Here is an 18,200-nt window from a genome sequence, read left to right as displayed (position 1 = left end):
CAAGGCAGCAGCACAAATGGTGCACAAAATTAAAATTTTAATGGCCAGCAGCTGACGTTGGTCCATCAATGGCAAAACAAAAGCCCTTCTCGTCTAAAGCCCGAGGCTTTGCACATTGAAGGTGCATTTAAGGAAGGGCGCGAGCGTCGCCCAAAAAACGTTGCATGCTTTTAGGATGCACGAGCTAATTGAAAGAACCCTGCGAGAATGTTGAAAGAAAATTGAAGTTATAGTTTCAATTATGTCTTATATGTTAAATATACTTTTGTATTCCCAAAACATTGCAGATTTATAATGACACAAAATTTAACAAATTTAATTTCGAATGTATTTTGTAGGGAGACAGAATGTGGAAAAGAGCGGGCAGGAGATCGTTCAAAGTTTTTATTCTATTTATAATAACACTGATCAACAACTAAAAGGTAAAGGGTAAGGGTTGGCAACTGCTTACGTATATTAACTAAATAATTTCATATGCATTGAAAAAACTATTCTAATAACCCAAAGCATAAAATTATTTTAGAAATATTATTAACTTTGTTGCAGTTGTAGTGAGGTCTAATAGCCTTTCAGTCAAATTGATTTCCATAAAATTTCATATATCTGTATCAGGATAGACTCGTGTGATATGAAAAAATTTAAAACTTTTTTTTACGTTAAATGGTTGTCTAATGATAGACGTCTATAAATAAATTGCAATAAATATGTTTGGTGAGTAAAAAAACAAAAATTCTTCTACACAAACTGATTTCCTATTATTTTACTTATTTAAAAACATTTTTGAAAATTTATTTACTGAAATATTGAAGATAATTGTGTCTCTTTATTTACGTACATTACTAAATTAATTGTGGATCCAATTATTTGGATTCTCTTTGTTGTATACTATTATACATATGTACAAGTATGTAGAACCGGCTTGCAAATACTTGTTTAATTTTGTAGACCAGTGTAAGTAGGGGGACTGGGCTCTCGTCGCGTGAGTCTACTACTGACGCACGTAAACAAAACGTCCGCTAAGTGCCGTAAACTTGCATACATATGAGTATAGAGACGGACTGTCAGTCGACGCTGAGCGCTGCGCTTGAGCAGCCGCGAAAACGAATCGACGACAAAGAATATAAAACAAGGCCGGGCCGTTGTATACTATACTATAGTATTAAAAGAAACAAAAACTGTAATAATCAGCGCTATGTAAGACGTCAGTGTCAAATATTTAGAAAAGTGTTGCCAATGGATGGTCCACTATAAAAATATACTCGACGCCATGACATCACAAACGAGAGCAGTCCCGCCCCCTCCTATAGCGGCACCGACACCATCGCCCACAGTAATTAGTGCGGCCATGGAAAGGCGTCGACGTCTGCTGTGCACAGTCGAAAATTTGCGCGGTCGCGTGCGTCAAGTGCTAAAATGTGTTATTAATTTGCATATTGAGTTTTTGGTAATTGAACCAACAAGTTGAAATAATTATGTGTTTCAAAGCTCTGGTAAAATGATTTAACACCGCAATCGAGTGCAAAACAATTTAGGTCTCAAGAGTGAGGCGATAGAGATAAACAGAAATAGAGAAAGAGAGAGAGAGAGAGAGAGTCAGTAGACAGTCGGTCAACAATAATTGACATTTCCAGTTGTCGTTGAAAGTCCGCGCTCAAACACAGAAATATGACAAACGTTGCTCACTCGTCACATTCTCGCTGTGGGGACATCACCCATACGCCATGTGTATACGAGTATGTAGTTAAACCTTTTGGGCAATTGCATTGTTTGCTCTACACCACATATTATTTTGAACAATACATATTGGCGTCCCTAGCTAACAATGAATAAGTTTCTTTGTCTACGATTTTATAGTGATATAAACATGATTACAAAAAACTGTCAAAGTCAAGATACAAATTGTTTCTTGATCTCAGTCTTTTTAAAATCACTATCACTTTTAAAGGTGTGGAATAAATGAATGAATTCAACAAAACATCGAACATTTATCACTATAAACCAATGAAGAAGCTATATTTTTTTGCGTCTATGCTAGATACCCTTCACCGTGCCTTATAGCCTTATTCTTTCATGGTCATAGGCCGCAAACAAATGTGTCTATATCATCTAATTTATGTCTTTCTTTTAAATCTTAAATTTTTTTAAGATCTGTCGCAAGTAGACTTGGCTATTATTAAATTTTATCATAACTTTGAGATTTGTTAATTATGCTTCTGTCATAATGGTGCGACGTGGTTCGAACCGAGTGCCAACTCAGGAACAAACCCACGTTGTGGTATTGCTGGTATATTTAAAAAGCAAAACAGAGTGTAGAAGTAGGAATAGACAAGCAGGCGCTATGATTGACATCGCAATTCGGATGCGTCTCGTCATGCTTATCATATATGTATGTACATGGGGTCTACCATTCTTCTTTCTGTGTATTACAAACTTGGAAAAAATCATTCACTTGTTGCTTCCTCAACGAGAGCTCTTAACATCACGTCTGTTTACGTTTGTGGCACAAATTTTTACATTTTAATGCAATTATAGCCTTCTATTGAGGACATGCGTGCAAACAATCTATACAGCGGTGCAGTGGCTACTTCTTGGGCCACTAATTAGTGCAGTCGGGTGCGCTTTCATTTTGTACGCTATACTTATTTACATGGCTTAGCATGCGCGGTTCAGGGCATATTTCAGACTTGAACGGCTAATTGACCAGCCACTGTTCATATACTATACATTATGACGACAATAGCGACGTACGGGTACGTGTTTGAAATCTGAGCCTGCAGCGCCGTCAACGCTTGCTGAACATATCAACCTCAAACGGAAAGACAATGACTGAATAACTGACAGTCGCCTATCAATAACTGATACATCGCCTCTGTCGCAGCTTTGGCCATCCGACACCTGTCGCACAAATCGAGCAAAATAAGCTATTTTCAGTAAGCTATGCTAATGTGCGCTTAATCTATTTCCACCTTCGCACTACGTTTTACCCTGCAGTAAAAGGGAATATTGATTTTGGCAAGCTGTCAGGTAATGACACCAAACTATTTTCGATATTACGAATTTTTAGAATTTTGTTGATTTCTCTACTGATTTAAAAAATCAACTACTTCATAAAGAAATAACTTTTAATATTCGTATAGTATTATAGCGTTTCTGTTCGTTATTTTCTGTTTACTTTGGATGGATATGATCTTATTCTGAAGGACATTTTACTGAGCAAATAATAGTTTATTCAACAAACAAATAAACATCACAATCACAACATCACCATTTAATGTACAATATACATGTATATACCTAATAAGATTAAGAGGCGATTTCTGATACCTACCAAAAACTAATCGCTGATCCTTAAAGCGTTTTCTCACAAATTAATTTTTATATTTACTTTATTATGTTGCGAATCGGACTGCAGTTTTGGCCCTAGCACGACAGTTTTGATATTTCTTTATATGAGACCACTAAAACAGAATATTTTATGACTTAAATAATTTTTTAAATCATGCTTTTATGCGATAATGGTAGCGCTATGATTCGAACTGAATCATACTCAGGAAAAGATTTCACACTATGGGATTCCCTTTAGCTCGCTGACCTATGCCAGGCCCCTTTTCACACCTTTACTATTCTCACATTTGCATTTTTCAGGTTCTCGAGTCCAATGTCGCCGCATTGCTGGATGATGTGAGAGCTCTCAATGCGGACTGTATTGAAAGGGAGCGCCTGGACAGACTAATAGAGACATTACGTAACTACAATGGTCCCACAATATGCCATGAATGGCCATACCCCTTGATATTCAAGGGCACAATTGACGAAGCACATGTAGCACAAGTTCTCAATGCCGCGGAGCCGGTGGCGGGGGTCCTGCTCAGTGGATCGGAGCTGATGCTGCCAGAAGAACCAGCGTCATAATTACAAATGTATATGTATGTGTGTGAACAAATGTTTCTAGGTATAGTATCATAAAACTGCACTTTCTTGTCATGTCGTGTAGTCCTAACCCTCAATCCAAACCAAAAATATGTTTAAACCTCAAGACGTCTGGTGTGAGCCATGTGCAACCAAACAAATAGCTCCCCAGACAAATTTGCTGCGGTCGGGTGCCTTTGTCGCCATTGCCAAGGTATTAGCAGCGACCGCAGTTGCATTCGCAATCTTTGTGGTCACTTGCCGCTACGGACATTGATTTTGACATGCCGCCTCAATGGGTCTGCTCTGAATGTGAGTACTGCCTGCACATAATGACTGACAAAATGGCTGAAAGTGACAGAAGAGTAGGCCGCGGTTGCCACAAGTTACTCGCCACTCAACCAAGCAGGCCCAGTTAATCCTCAATAAGTGTACGATTGGGGTTATTTTTGACCCCCCTCCTTCAGGAAAATGTTACTAAATAATAATAAATAGTGCATATTCGCAAAACGCTTCCAACGAATACAAATACAAATTATTTAGAACCATTATGCTAAATGTAATTAAATATGTTTTTATGTTTTTAATTAACGATCAATTTTTAATGCAAGTAATAAATATCTCTGATGGTTTCTAAGTATTTTTATTTTAATAATAATACTAAGTAGATTGGCTTTGAACACAAGATGTACAAGAATGTTGGGCAATATTGCATGGGATCTCCTTCATCAGTAAGTTTTATTCTTGATATGTCTCATAACTGACACTCTGAGAAGATGTGTCAAAGATACATGCCATTTTCTTTTATACTAGTATGTACATATATAAAGAGATATAGGGGGAAAAATTGGTTATACGAAGAATCCAGTGTACTTGAGTTATGAAAAATAGTAAGCGCACCTATTACTGAGTGTTTATTATAAAAAAAAAAGCTTTTATTGTTGATGAAGATGCTTCTTCTAAGAGCAATTTTGATAACAAAATGTTCAATTTTACTTTATTGCGTAAAAAAAATACAAATAACACACAATAGAAGAAGACAAATCTACTGATAACATGAAGTTGATAAACAGAAAATTTTTGAATATTTACATATTTCATAGTAATACGTGTTTGTTGATATTTTACCTCCGACTTTAATACATACATACTTAAAAAAAATTTATTTTGAGTTCCTATTACACTTTTTACATACTAATGTGGATCAATTTTTTGGGAGGATAATTTTTCGATCGGCAAGCTTACCTTTTTTCCAATACACCCACACTCTTTGAATTTCTCAAAATATGTCAGGTTAATCAATTATATACATACATATGTATATGTATAAATTATAGAAACTGTAAAATTGAATAAACTGGTATTTTTAATTTGGAAGATGTATGTTTATTATTTAACGCAAACGGCTGACGAAAATGTTCATTAATTTAGCAAACACACAAACAAGTTTTTCGCTTTCTAAATTATTTAAATCATTTTCAGCTTATGGGCCAGATAATTAAAAAAGTAGTTAGAATAATTTGTTTTTCGTCTTCGAAGAAAATTGACTTCCGACTCTAAGCTCGGTGCCACAAATAGTCGTCAGAATAGCACGTAACATGTTCTCCAGCCGAAATAAAAAGGCTAACAGGATCACATGCAGACTTCCAAAAGGGCGTAAAGAGCAACAACAACCACAAATACCGATGCCAAAAGTGAAAACAATAAAAGCGCAAATATATTCTTCTTGTTAATGGTGCTGCCACTGCGATATTAATTATAAATAAAGCCAGAAACAGAAAAAAAACAAACAGCGACAACAATGCGCGCTTTATGTGTGTGCTGTAAATTATTCATAACGGTATTATCAGCTTGTCTGCGCACTGCCAGGCTGATTAAATTGCTGTATGGGGGGTGGAGGCCAAGGCGGCCAGCAAAAGCTAATGATGACACATGCACACTTGTGTGCACCATCATCGCAGAGTTGTTGTTGTTGTTGCTGTTGTGTGGGTGGGGTGGGGTGGGGAAGGGGAGTGGATGCTTCTGGGCGCGTAATAAGCGCGTTTTTCTGCTATGCGCGCAATTTATCAACGTGTCTCTCTGTCTGTCTCTCTGTCTGCCCGTCTGTCTGTCGGCTTTTGTAAACGCCTTTGTATGTATTTGTACGTCTGTGTGTGTGTGTGTGTGTTGCGGTCAGGGACAATTGCAGGCACTATGCAATTATTTAAAAGTAAACAACAACAACCACCGACAATCGGCCAGCAGCTAGCAACAACAATTGAGATAATGAGCACAAGCTCAAGAGCAACAACAAAAGCGAAAGTGTTGCGAATGAATGTTCGCAATCGCAGACTCATGTGTGAGCTACATAGCTCGCGATTGCTTAACGCTGACGTCGCCTCATCACAGCGACTGTTAAAAGTGGCCTATAAATAAAAGACCAGCCCATGCAAATTTCCGCAAAATTAATGGCCCACAATACCAATATCAGTAGCAACAACCACAGCCACAGCCACAAGAATATCGGAGCCATTCATCATCAATGCATAAAATGCATGACGAACGCGAGCTGCATTTTAAACGCTTTTGACTTTAAACTTGAAACTCTTCATGAACTTTAAGTGGCTCTGCTGGGGGCGCTGCCTGTTGGCATTCTGTTGTTGTTGGTTGTTAGTGGTGTTTGAATTGGGCAGAATTGCGTAAGGTTGCGGCCCGTTCGGGCTGCCATGGCAACCACAACGAAGCTTTACTTTGGCCACACTTGTTGAAGACGACAAGTTCATTGAACGCAGCAATAAATGTGTCCAGGCCATAGGGATGAGATGCACCTCTGCTGAGCCGCATTGCCGGTTGCCAATCAAGAGCTGAGTTATTGGCCTGTCAGACGAGCCTGGCATAAAACTGGCAATTAAAAGCTCAGGCCGGGCTACTCGAGCTGCCCCTTTCAAAAAGACAGTAGCAGTGGAACCTCATGCAGCAACCTCGTTCAGAAAATCAGTTAAAGGAACCAAGGGAATATCAAAAAATACAGATTTAATCAGTTTTTTCTATTTTATATTGTACATCATAACGCAGGTTCAAGGTTTCATTTTAATTCTATTTCTTATTAATAATTTTGTTAAAAATATTGAGTTTTTGTTTACATACATATATAATAATTTATGTATAATAATTTACGTCATTATTTTAAGTGCTTTTTTGTTTCTAGTGTTTATTGATATATTTGGTCAAATAATAATAATTTTGTCATTGTTTATGGTGGATAACGGCTTAAATTAACAATTTAAAAATTTTTCAACATAATCTCCATCATAGTCAACACACTTGACTATGTTTGTCTACTAGAAAGTCTGCCCCCCAAGCGCAATTTTGAGCTTAGGATATCTCACAAACTTTGAATCGGCGGTCGTCAAAAAACATTTGAAGATTTTGGACAGCCTTCGTATACTTTATTGAAATACAAATATTTGCACAGAAGTAGGATTGTCTAATCCCTCAAAATATATGTATATATTATTGATTAGTATGACAAATCGAGGACCTCCCGGTTCGTGAACACAAGTCCAAATGCAAATTGATAAAAGGGTATGTCAATAAATGCATGTATGAGTATGTATGTATGTACATATGAGCATTATTTGTTTAACTTTGTGCAATTTAATGTCAACAAATTAAATACAAATTCAAAATTGCTTAGTGGATTTTTAGGAACACATCTATTATTCTTCAAATTTCAAAGTGTGGTTTGAAAGAGTTCCCAAAGAATATTTCAATTTGCATTTAAATTTATTACTTGCCGATTCGAATTTTGCCTGTACTGACGTGCAAAAAATACCGACGAAGGTTTTTTTTCTGTGTGGGGACAATTAAATTTGAATTGTTGCATTGGCTTTGATTTGCATGCTGTCTTGACGCAACCAACACCCACATACATATGTACAATATACATACATATGTATATACAATTCCACTCACTACACAGTTCCAGACATGCCACAGACAGTTGGTAAGTCGATGAGCAGAGGCGTTTTCATGTTCTCGCTTCGTAGACTTGACTACGCTGTGGCGTGTGCTAATTGTTTAGGCGTGTATGAGTTTGTCCTGATGGTGTTTGTGACTTTTGCAACAACCTTACAACCACACTCACTCAAAGTCGGCGTCACCTGCAACCGTTATGACAGCAGACAATTTTGTGCGTGTCTTGCACTGCGTGCGATTATCAAATTGTTTCGACCAACAACAACACCATCAACAACAACAACTAAGTAGTAGTGGAACAGGCAGCCACGGAATGTATTTCCAATGTAAATGACTTTTGTTATAGTTGGACGGCCAAGGTGAACGCTGAGCTCACTTACCCAAAAGGGTTTAAAGTCGAATGAAAACAAGTTAACAGATAACAATTGTTATATATACGTTTATGAGCATTTTAATGAGGCCGAGCTATGAAATCTTGTTTATACTCCTCAAAATAATGATATAATCTGTGCTAAAAAGCGCACTTTGAGGAATTCGCATTACATTTTGATAATCTCTTTAGAATAAATTCTAATTACAAAAAATGTATAAAATATATAATTACAATAAATGTATATAACCACAATTCAGAAAGTTTATGCATTATAATTTCAACTAACGAGCTCAGTTATAATAACATTTAAAAACAAATGCCCTCATTTACAGGAAAAATAATTAAATACAAATTTATTAAGGTATTGTTTACATCTGGACTATTTTCGAATAGTTCCCAGTTGATCGCCAAGTTACATAACAGTCCATATGACCAGAGAGGGCACAACTTTTTAAATTTTTTCTGGGTTTTTTTTTGATACATTTTTATTTTAATGTTTATTTTAAATTTAATACATATTTTAAAACCCCGATATAAACAACGTATTTTTATTTCACATGATTTAATTCAAATTTCAAATTATTCCATAAGGCCTACCGAACCCATTGAAGTGCTCTACAGGAGGTCGATCTATCAATGTTTTGTTTGGTATGTTTAGTAACACAACGAATAGACAACAACAATAATAACAATGGGAGCTAAATGTGTAGAAGAAGGTGGATTGTCTGCTTACTGAGAGGCTTTAAATAAACAAACTAATAACAAAAAATTGCTCTGAGTACAGCCAAGGGAAAATCGTAATTGGTGGGAGCGGGATGGACGCAAAGAAGGGAACGAGATAGCAGCTAGTGAGCCAGCTAGTCAGTCGGTTAGCTGTCTGAACTGAACGTCTATAGCAACGGCCCATGCATGCATATATACATATGCATAACCCGAATAAACAAACTAATAAAACATGCCCGTAGACCAAACAGCCAATAACGTACGAAATATTCGAAAAATACCTCAAAAGACTGAAAACCACGAGCGACACGGACACGGACACGGACTGGAACAAGTGTTTTTTATACCGTAACATATGAGCTCTTCAAGTGGAGGTGCAGTCGTGCTGAGCCCGAATTGACTAATCCATAATCCATAAGGCCAGGCAAGGTTGTCGCAGTTCCTGCTTCCGTTGTTTTTGTTGTTGGGATGGTTGCCGCTGCTGGCACAGCTCGCAATGCCAAATTAGATAACCAAACAAAGCGCAAATCGAGTAAGCAACATTCCTCGGCAAGGTGGTAAAAGGTTGTGGGTGAGTATTAAATGTGTCGCCAATGACAAATGCGAATTGAAATGCATTTGCAGGCAAGAGGCACAAGGACGCCAACACACCAATCCGATATTATGCAATGCTAAGCACCTTGATTTGAAGAGCCACCATTATTTGGAGTTGCATTTGGAAAGCTTTATACGGTGTTTAAGAAGAGTGAGTTCCTATTGTTCGTAAAGGGCAAAAAAAAAAAAACTCAGTCCAGCTCGGACTTATCAATAACCAAGAAAATACTTACAAATAACATCCATTTAGAATTGGAGTAAAATGAGTTTGAATTGAGAAAATTCGGTAAACAATTAATGTGCCTAACACTTGCATTTCAGGTTCCTTTAAGCACAGAATGTGTCCCGCTTGCAAAATGTGTAAGAGCCCCGCTGAGTTGTGTTCGGATTTATTATTACTATGAAACATAAAAGTGGAAGAAATACAGGCAGAAAGCCAAGTCAAGGAAGCAGCGGCAGGGGCTACATTAGCAACAACAACACCATCAGTAGCAACAACAAATGCAACGCGCCGCCCTCACATGTCCATGGCAAAATGTCGCGACAAGTCGATGCTAAACAATGAGCACGAGGCAACTAATACAAAAACAGTAACAACAACAGCAACACCAACTACAACAACAACAGCCACAACTAGCACTGCGCTACAACAACAGACCTATTTACCTCAAACATCTTTGCTGAAAATCGAACCATTTGTTCCTAGTTTTAATCAAAGGTTACGCCGGCGTCCTATTGGTCGCTCTTACAGCACCCTAAGCCACAATGTCATACACAAGCGTAGCGCCAGTCCAGCCCCGACTCCAGGTCTGGCCCAGGAGCTGGTGGTGGGCTCTGTGCTGGAATGTTCGCCCACTCCTCAGCCACAGCAGCAGCAGCAGCAGCAACAACAACAACAACAGCAACTGAGGCGAAGTTATGCTGCAGCCGCCCAGTTACGACAGCAACGTCTACCTCCGCGCACCCGCCCTGCCATCATCACACGTCAGCGCTCAAAATCCACAAGTTCGTCGGCTACATCCAATTCCTGTCGCCCACAAACTGCTGCAGCTGTCACATCCAATGGGGGGCCGCCCACGCCGGCCACTTGTGTGGGAAGTACAGGTGGGACGTTGGTAAGTGGGGCGATTGTCACGCCCCAAGCAAACGGGATTTGTCGCATACAACGTCTGATCAAGGAACGCGAGGAGCTTCCTGATCGCATTAATTACGACCGGAGGGGACTAACAGCCATTCCCATATTCGAGCAGGAGCCAAATTTACGTCTCTTATCTCTACAACATAATCTCATTAATATCTTTCACATACCCAAGGAGTTGCCACCGCCACCGGCGCCACCACCACAGCGTCCAGTTTCCACGAACAGCAATATTGAGAGCAACAGCAACAGTAATGGCAGAAATCATGCGGATCACAATGACCACCAGCGAGGATCGACTTCGAATGGCCGCCTGACACGTGCCACCTCCCAATGTCACAACAACAACAATGGCAGTCGACTCTCACCCAAGTCCAACAGCCCCATTGCTAGTCCCTTCACCACTCAATCCCTGGCCATTAATGGTGGCAGTTCCAGTCGTCCCAAGCTGATGAAACGTAGTAGCCTGCTGCAGAGAGGCTATAACTTTACCCAAGCACAGCTGACGCCTTCTGCCCCGAATCAGCTACGCATGCGCATTGGCCTCGAGAAATCCAGGAGCTTCGTTTCCAATTACGGCCCGGCCCCTCGTAGCCTCATGGCCATGAAGCAACAGCATCAGTTAATGCAACGACGCGCCCTTCTAAAGGCCACCGCTGGAGTGGCGGCCATCAACTTACAGAGCTGCGATTCCAGTGCCGATTCCGTGGCCAGTCATATGTACAATGAAATGGGCGGGGGAGGCGAGGAGGAGGAGGAGCCACCATCTGTGGGAAGTCAACTTGAACAGCTAAGCATTAAGAACAAGCAGCTGAGCCTAAGTGCTTGCTATGGCAACATTTTCCAGCACCTCGTCTTTCTCGATCTCTACGACAATCAGATTGAACGAATTGCCAACCTGGATGGATTGCCTTCACTGACAGTTTTGCTGCTCGGAAAGAACCGTATAACAGATATTGGTGGTCTGAACTCGTTGCGGGGCACATTACGTGTCCTCGATCTCCATGGGAACAAGCTGACCAGTATTAGCAATCGCATCAATTGCCTGCATCAGCTTAAGTCCCTCAATCTAGCGGGCAATCAAATACGGCAAATCAATCAGCAGGACTTCAACGGATTGCGCTGCCTCAAGGAACTGAATCTCAAGCGCAACAAAATCAAGCGCATCAATGGCTTTCAGCACTTGGTTGCACTGGAGCGTCTCTGGCTGTGTCATAACGAGCTGCACAAGGTCGACGACATGGCAAGCATTGCTAGGGCCAGCAAGTTGCTTGAGGTGACTATCGAGAACAACCCGGTCTCGCTGGCCGGCGACTGCGTGTCCTTTCTGGTTAGTTACCTGCCGCTTCTGCAGTCGCTCAGTCAGATGCCGATTACGGATCAAGTGCGTCGAGCGGCTTTAAGTTGGCGACAGCATAAGGAGCACGCCGAAGCACAGTCGGTGCATGGGACATCAGAGGCGTATCACAGCATTCGGCGTGAGGAGGTCATCTCGAACGCGCGCACCAATTGGGAGCTGCTAAGATCACAGCAGTCGGTGCAGTCAGCGATACAACGTGGCACAATGCGCAGTCCAAAGAAACTAAAAAGCGAACTGGCCAAGATTAACGAGTCTAATGAGGGAGCAGGCAGCAACAGCGATGAGCAAACAACGACGAGCGCGACGGTAGAGCAATCGCACAATGGTGAACTCCATGCCTTCACCAAACTCCCACCCATAGCCACCAAGAAACCTGATGAAGATGCCTCTTCCGACGCATCAAGTTTGGGGCCCAATGTGGACTCTTGTTCCAGCTGTTACAGCACAGACAACGAAGACGCCTCCGTCAGCATAGCAGGCAAGCGTAGCTCAGCCAAGCAGTCGCCGCACATAGATGAGAATTCCAACAAATTGATGGCAGAGGCAACACCGGAGGCTCAATTGGATCCACAGCTAACAGTTGCAATTCCTAGCCCTTCACCACCCGCCTTAACACTGACGCCTCCAGCAGCTGGGCAGCAACTCGAGCAGCCGAGCACGCCAACGAAACCAATTACGACATCGCCAACGTCGCCTGCAGTGACGCCCACGGCTACTCTGATGCTGCCCCTGCCCTCTGCCCCGGGCAGTGCACGGCCATCGAGCAGCAAAAATCGCGGTGCCCGGTCTGGCTCGAATGCACCTATCACACAAATGGGATTGCACTTGAATAGCGGGAGCAAGACCGGTACCGTCTGCAGGCGCTATATGCCGGGCAGTTTGGTGCGCTCACAAACAGTTGTGGGAGGCGGCGGCGGGAGCAGCAATAACAGCAACAGCAGCTCCAATAGTGGACGGGGCAACAAACAAGCCTCCAATCACTCCTCAAATAATGTTGTTTCGCAAGCGACGCCGCAAACTGTCTCTACTAATAATGGGCCATCTACGAACTCAAGTTCCTCCAATGGCGTGCAAGCTAAGACGTCAGCTGGAGGGAGTGCGGGCGTAGGTAGTGCAGGCTCCGCGCAGTCCACAGCCAGTGCCGCCATCAGTGTGACCAAAAGCAGTGCAGCTGAACGTGAGCGGGAACAGGGAGGTGATTATCTCATTGAGATCTGTGGCCGCTACCTGAACATCTATGGTCAAGGCGCCCTGCGCTTTATTGATAAGCAATGGAATCCCGCCAAGGCCAATGATGTACACACACTGAACTTCAGTTACATTAACTTCAACAACATTGTGGGTGTCCTGGGGAGGATAAAGGTCCGTTTTCCGCATGCTGAAAATTTTGTTTTTCGCGAGACAAACATCAGTTGTCTGGGCCAGTTAAATGCGTTCGCAGAACTGCAAGGGATTAGCACACTACTGATCGATAAGGAGGGGAATGCCATTACCACAAAAGAACTTTGGCGTCCCTATGCTATCTATCGCCTTTCACACTGGGGTCTCAAGCAGCTCAATGGTCAAGACGTTGCAGAGGCGGAAGTGGAGGCTGCCAATACCATGTACGCCGGGCTTTCGGACCTGGTACTCTGGTCCATGCCGGAAGTAATGTTGCAGCCGCTGCTGGCACGTCTGCGTCTGGATGAAACCTGCACAGCCAGCAAGATGTCACCGAAGGAGTGGCTTCAACGGCCAGACAACAAATCGCTGCGCCTTGTCGTGGGCAAAGAAGCTTTGCAATGGAAGAAAACAACGGCCACCAACCAGCAGCAATTACACTTAGCTCCTGATGGCGGTGCCACATCCCTAGCGCCTAGTGCAGCGCTCAGCGCACGTGATCGTGGTCGCCAACATTTCTCATTGATGCTAGAGAACACTTGCAATGCCGTCGAAAAGCTTCACAAGCTGGAGACTTTGTGGCCCAGCATGCTGTTGGATATTGTGCGGAATACGCTACTGGATTATACCCAACTGGAAGTCTACTTGCGTAACCTGATGTGTGAGCTTATGAATTGATTTAAACTAAATGAGTTGGAGGAAGGAAGATACTATGGGAAACAGTCGCTATTTTTTAGACTTCATCGCTTTTAGCTGACCAACATACTGCACCAAGCAAACCGTTTTTCGTGCGATTCTAGGCATTTACATTTAACGAACCCTAATGGTAACCTCTCTTGTAAAGCAACATGTATAAGCAACTAAGTAGTTCAATTTTTATATATATTTAACATTAACATACAAAATAAATAGCATTTTAAAACTAATGAACATTTTAATCCCGATTTTAAACAAGTCCGCCTTCTTCTTACTGAAAGAAATGCTATTCGCAAAGAGCATAATGAAATAGCGTTTGACCCGTAATTTAAACGACTTTTTATCTTTTAACCCAGGATATGTTTTAGCTATACAACATTAAAACCGTGAGCACAAAAATATGAAAAATGTCCGATTTAAAATGCATCCAATCCAGTTGGGTCATTCATCATACAAGTACGTTTGTTAGGGCGTCATAACTAATTCACAATATTATGGCTTACATAAATTTATTTAACATTAGGCTTATAGTACAAATACAATTAAACTAATAAATAAATTGCCATAAGTTCCTTTTTACCAATGACTTTTCAGACATTTTTTTATGGAGTTAGTCTAAAATTTTTAAAATTTCAATAGCACTAATTTGAACGATTAATTATTAAAATCATTCATAGTCTGAAAGTATAACAATTAAGTGGAGTTCCTAATATACCAATGTATGTTTGTTCATTGTCAGGTATAATGATTTTCAAAACCCCTACTCTACCAACAATTTGTCTGCATCATTGCTATTTACTGGCTTTTGCGACTTCTTCACTTTCTCAACGTATATATTGAGAATGGCCTCTATACCGGGATAGAGCACAAAATTGGTAGTGCGAATCTTCTTGTCTATCAGATATGAGGTGACAGATTGTGTATTAAAGGCTATGTCCAGAGCATCACTGTGGCTAACTTTGTCCAGCTGAGTGCGCGACACTTTGATCACACAATTCTCGAATCCGTTCACCTTTATGCTCAGATCTAGCTGGTAAGCAGCGTCTATGTCAGGCCAACGCTGGGCCAGCACATCCTGTTCCCACTGCAACTCGCTACTAGAGGCGTTCAGGCGACCAGGTACGGCCACAAACTTCGACCAAAGTTCGGAAGCAAAATGGGGTGCCATGGGTGCCAGCATTATAATTTGAGCAGCCAGCGCCCGTTCGAATTGCTTTCCGTAGCGTTGCACATGTTTTGGTGTCCGCTAGAAAAAAAAAAGACGAGTAATCAAAATATCGTCTATAGTGAAAAATTAGGAATGCTTACCCGCAAAGAATTGGTTAGACCCTGCATCTTCGATATGGCTACGCTCAATTGATGTGCATGGCGATAATTAAACGTCGTTCCCTTAATGTAGAAATTGCGCGCATCGAAAAGTTTCGCATCTTCCGCCAAAAAAGCCTCACTGCCAATGTCCACAGTTTCCTGCAAAGTTTCTGACCGCGCTGCATGAAAGTCCTGCAGCGTTAACCACAGCCGTTTTTGCCAGTTGAGAATTCCCGGGAAGGCTGCAAGAAATGTAATGTTTTAATTCAGAAATTAATTAAAACCTAAGACAATTTAAAGTCGTTAATGCTAAATTGAAGAATGCTATCCAATATAAATAACCACTCAGAGAAAAGATATTGTTAAAATTAGTACAAAGTATATACATTCTTGTACGGTTGGAACTACCAGAGTTAGAATGGCTCCGATGGAGCTAGAATAGGTTTCTTGAATCCCTAGTCATCAAGAAGGTTTGTTTTTCTGATGCTGGGGTCGCATAATAATTGTGATTTTCCGTAGCTCCTGTAATTCTTGCATATTTTTTGTAATCAAATTTAGTATTTAGGATTGGTTAGTGCTTTGTATGCAGTCACATTACCTCATAAAAGACAATACTTACTTGCACTGGACCAATTGCGATGCGAAGTGGGCGCCACATCTCCAAGAATGATCAAGCGGGTCGTATCTGTGCCGTACTCGTTGAACATGTCGTCAGGTTCCACGCCATTTAACTTAGATTTCGACATCTTTTCCCAACTTATCACCACTGATTCTTTGGTATCCTTAAGCAGTGCCTGGTTTTTCTTGGCATTCACAATTTCCACTTCGTGCTCGCGCACATAGCGACCGCTGCCTTTAACACGATATGAGCGTCCCATGACCATGCCCTGAACCAGTAACCGAGAGAATGGTTCGCTCGTGGGCGACAATCCACAGCTATGCAGAAAGTGATTTATAAAGCGGGCATAATACAAATGCAGCACGGCATGTTCTTTGCCACCTATGTAGAGATCTACGGGCATGCATTCAGCAACCAGATTTTTGTCAAAAATGCGTTCGTCATTGTGTGCGTCCAAGAAACGCAAATAATACCATGAGCTATCCACAAAAGTGTCCATGGTATCTGTTTCTCGCTTTGCCTGCGCATGTCCACACTTCGGACACGCGCAATTAAGGGCATCCTTTCCAGCTTGGCGAGGCGGCAATTGAACAGGCAAGTGATCCTCAGGCACGGGAACAGCCCCACACTTAGGGCAATGCACTATAGGTATGGGAGTGCCCCAGTAGCGTTGACGCGATATCAGCCAATCCTGCAGCTTCGAAGAGACACGGTAGCCGCCAATATTGAGGCGTGCCGCTGACTGAACAACATCCCTGCGCATCTCCTCCCAGTTTCCGGGATTAAAAGCCGTCTCCGAGTTATTCAAGAATGACAAACAAAACATATCCCATAGCTCCTTGTCCTGGGTACGAAAACTGGGAGCTGCGAGGTAAACATCACAGTTTGAAGGAAAAGAAGGTTCGTTACTAAACACAACAGGCAATGCGGTGCCGGAAAAAGGATTCTCAACACTTAGAACATCTGCATTGGGCACCTTTGAAAGATAGTGATTGCTACGTAGCACAATAAACGCGTCCGGATCTTTTAAATGTTCCGGATTTGTTGTCCAAACTCGCAGCAAATTTCCTGCAGATGTTAACAATGTGAAGGCATAACCATCGCAGTCGCCAATCCAGTGACGCTGTAGATTTATAATGTCGCGCCAGTCACGCAGCGTTGGATCTTCAAGCCCGTCGAGCAGCTGCTTGGCAAAGGCGCTTGTTCGTATGAACCACTGCTTCAGCAACTTTTTCTCCACTTTGGCGCCGGAACGCCACGAACAGCCATTGTCATCGACCTGTTCATCGGCCAATACAGTCTTATCTACCGGATCCCAGTTTACCAGCGCTTCATTCTGATACGCCAGCCCTTGCTTGTAAAGCATAAGGAACAAATACTGCGTCCACTTGTAGTACTTGGGACTACAAGTCGACAGCTCGTGCTTCCAGTCGAAGGAACAGCCCAGACGTTGCAGTTGCTTTTTCATTTGGGCAATATTTTGTTCCGTCCAGGCGGCGGGCTCTACACCGCGTTGATTGGCCGCATTTTCTGCAGGCAAGCCAAACGAATCCCACCCAATGGGCTGAAATACATTCTTGCCACACATACGTTGGAAACGCGCCACTGCATCACTTATGGTGTAAACACGCACGTGGCCCATGTGCAGATTTCCCGACGGATATGGAAACATGGAAAGCACGTAGTATTTATTCGACGGCTGCGTTACACTGAACTGTCCACCACTCAGGCTATCCCGCCAATGGGCCTCTATGCGATGTTTTACATCGTTTGTCAGCTCCGTGACCTACAAAAAAAACCTTTACTTTATAATGGATCTACAACTGTATTTTCCACCTACCTCTTGGCCTGTGCAGCTTTGCGTCAGCAGCCGGCTGCTGATGCTAAAACGATACGCCCGCAAATGGAGCGTCTGCCTCAGCACATGCATTTCAATTATTTTGATTGACTAATTAAATGGACCGCGCATCTATTAAATAACAAACACGAAACAAAATGTGCAGTCGTAATAGCAGTGCTGCCACAGCGACGGCAGCACAGCTGATTGCCGGTAAAATTTTTGGCGGGAAGCACTTTCCATCAACTGGCAGCGCTATCAAAATGTAAACACAGAGCTGCGTTCTAAATATCTATCGCCGTGTGG

General features: G+C 42.0%; 3 protein-coding genes across 4 annotated transcripts; 2 read left to right on the top strand and 1 right to left on the bottom strand.

The window, feature by feature from the left end:
• Positions 1-1,153: 1,153 nt before the first annotated feature.
• LOC115622962 lies at positions 1,154-4,511 on the top strand. Of its 2 annotated transcripts, XM_030517110.1 has the most exons (3): positions 1,154-1,444; positions 3,646-3,926; positions 3,995-4,511. In XM_030517110.1, the coding sequence occupies exons 1-2, from the start codon at positions 1,238-1,240 to the stop codon at positions 3,910-3,912; spliced, it is 474 nt and encodes a 157-aa protein (XP_030372970.1). In that variant the 5' UTR covers positions 1,154-1,237; the 3' UTR covers positions 3,913-3,926; positions 3,995-4,511. The 2 variants fall into 2 exon arrangements, with proteins under 2 accessions (XP_030372970.1, XP_030372969.1); XM_030517109.1 differs by having other exon boundaries at positions 3,646-4,511.
• Positions 4,512-10,117: 5,606 nt separating this feature from the next.
• Positions 10,118-14,112, top strand: LOC115622554. The gene is made up of 2 exons (XM_030516523.1): positions 10,118-10,146; positions 10,194-14,112. The coding sequence occupies exons 1-2, from the start codon at positions 10,118-10,120 to the stop codon at positions 14,110-14,112; spliced, it is 3,948 nt and encodes a 1,315-aa protein (XP_030372383.1).
• A 342-nt stretch (positions 14,113-14,454) lies between these two features.
• LOC115622650 (probable leucine--tRNA ligase, mitochondrial) lies at positions 14,455-18,037 on the bottom strand. Its single transcript, XM_030516658.1, has 4 exons — positions 17,898-18,037; positions 16,058-17,843; positions 15,439-15,680; positions 14,455-15,376 (listed from the first exon to the last, which is right to left on the bottom strand). Exons 1-4 carry the CDS (start codon positions 17,985-17,987, stop codon positions 14,891-14,893), a joined length of 2,604 nt encoding a protein of 867 aa, XP_030372518.1. The 5' UTR covers positions 17,988-18,037; the 3' UTR covers positions 14,455-14,890.
• Positions 18,038-18,200: the final 163 nt, after the last annotated feature.

The sequence above is a fragment of the Scaptodrosophila lebanonensis genome, unplaced genomic scaffold (genome assembly GCF_003285725.1).
Source record: "Scaptodrosophila lebanonensis strain 11010-0011.00,11010-0021.00 unplaced genomic scaffold, SlebRS2 tig00000043-arrow-pilon, whole genome shotgun sequence".
Classification (NCBI taxonomy): Eukaryota; Metazoa; Arthropoda; class Insecta; order Diptera; family Drosophilidae; genus Scaptodrosophila; species Scaptodrosophila lebanonensis.
The sequence above is the reverse complement of the archived record's forward strand: the minus strand, read 5'-3'. Positions and strand labels throughout refer to the sequence as shown.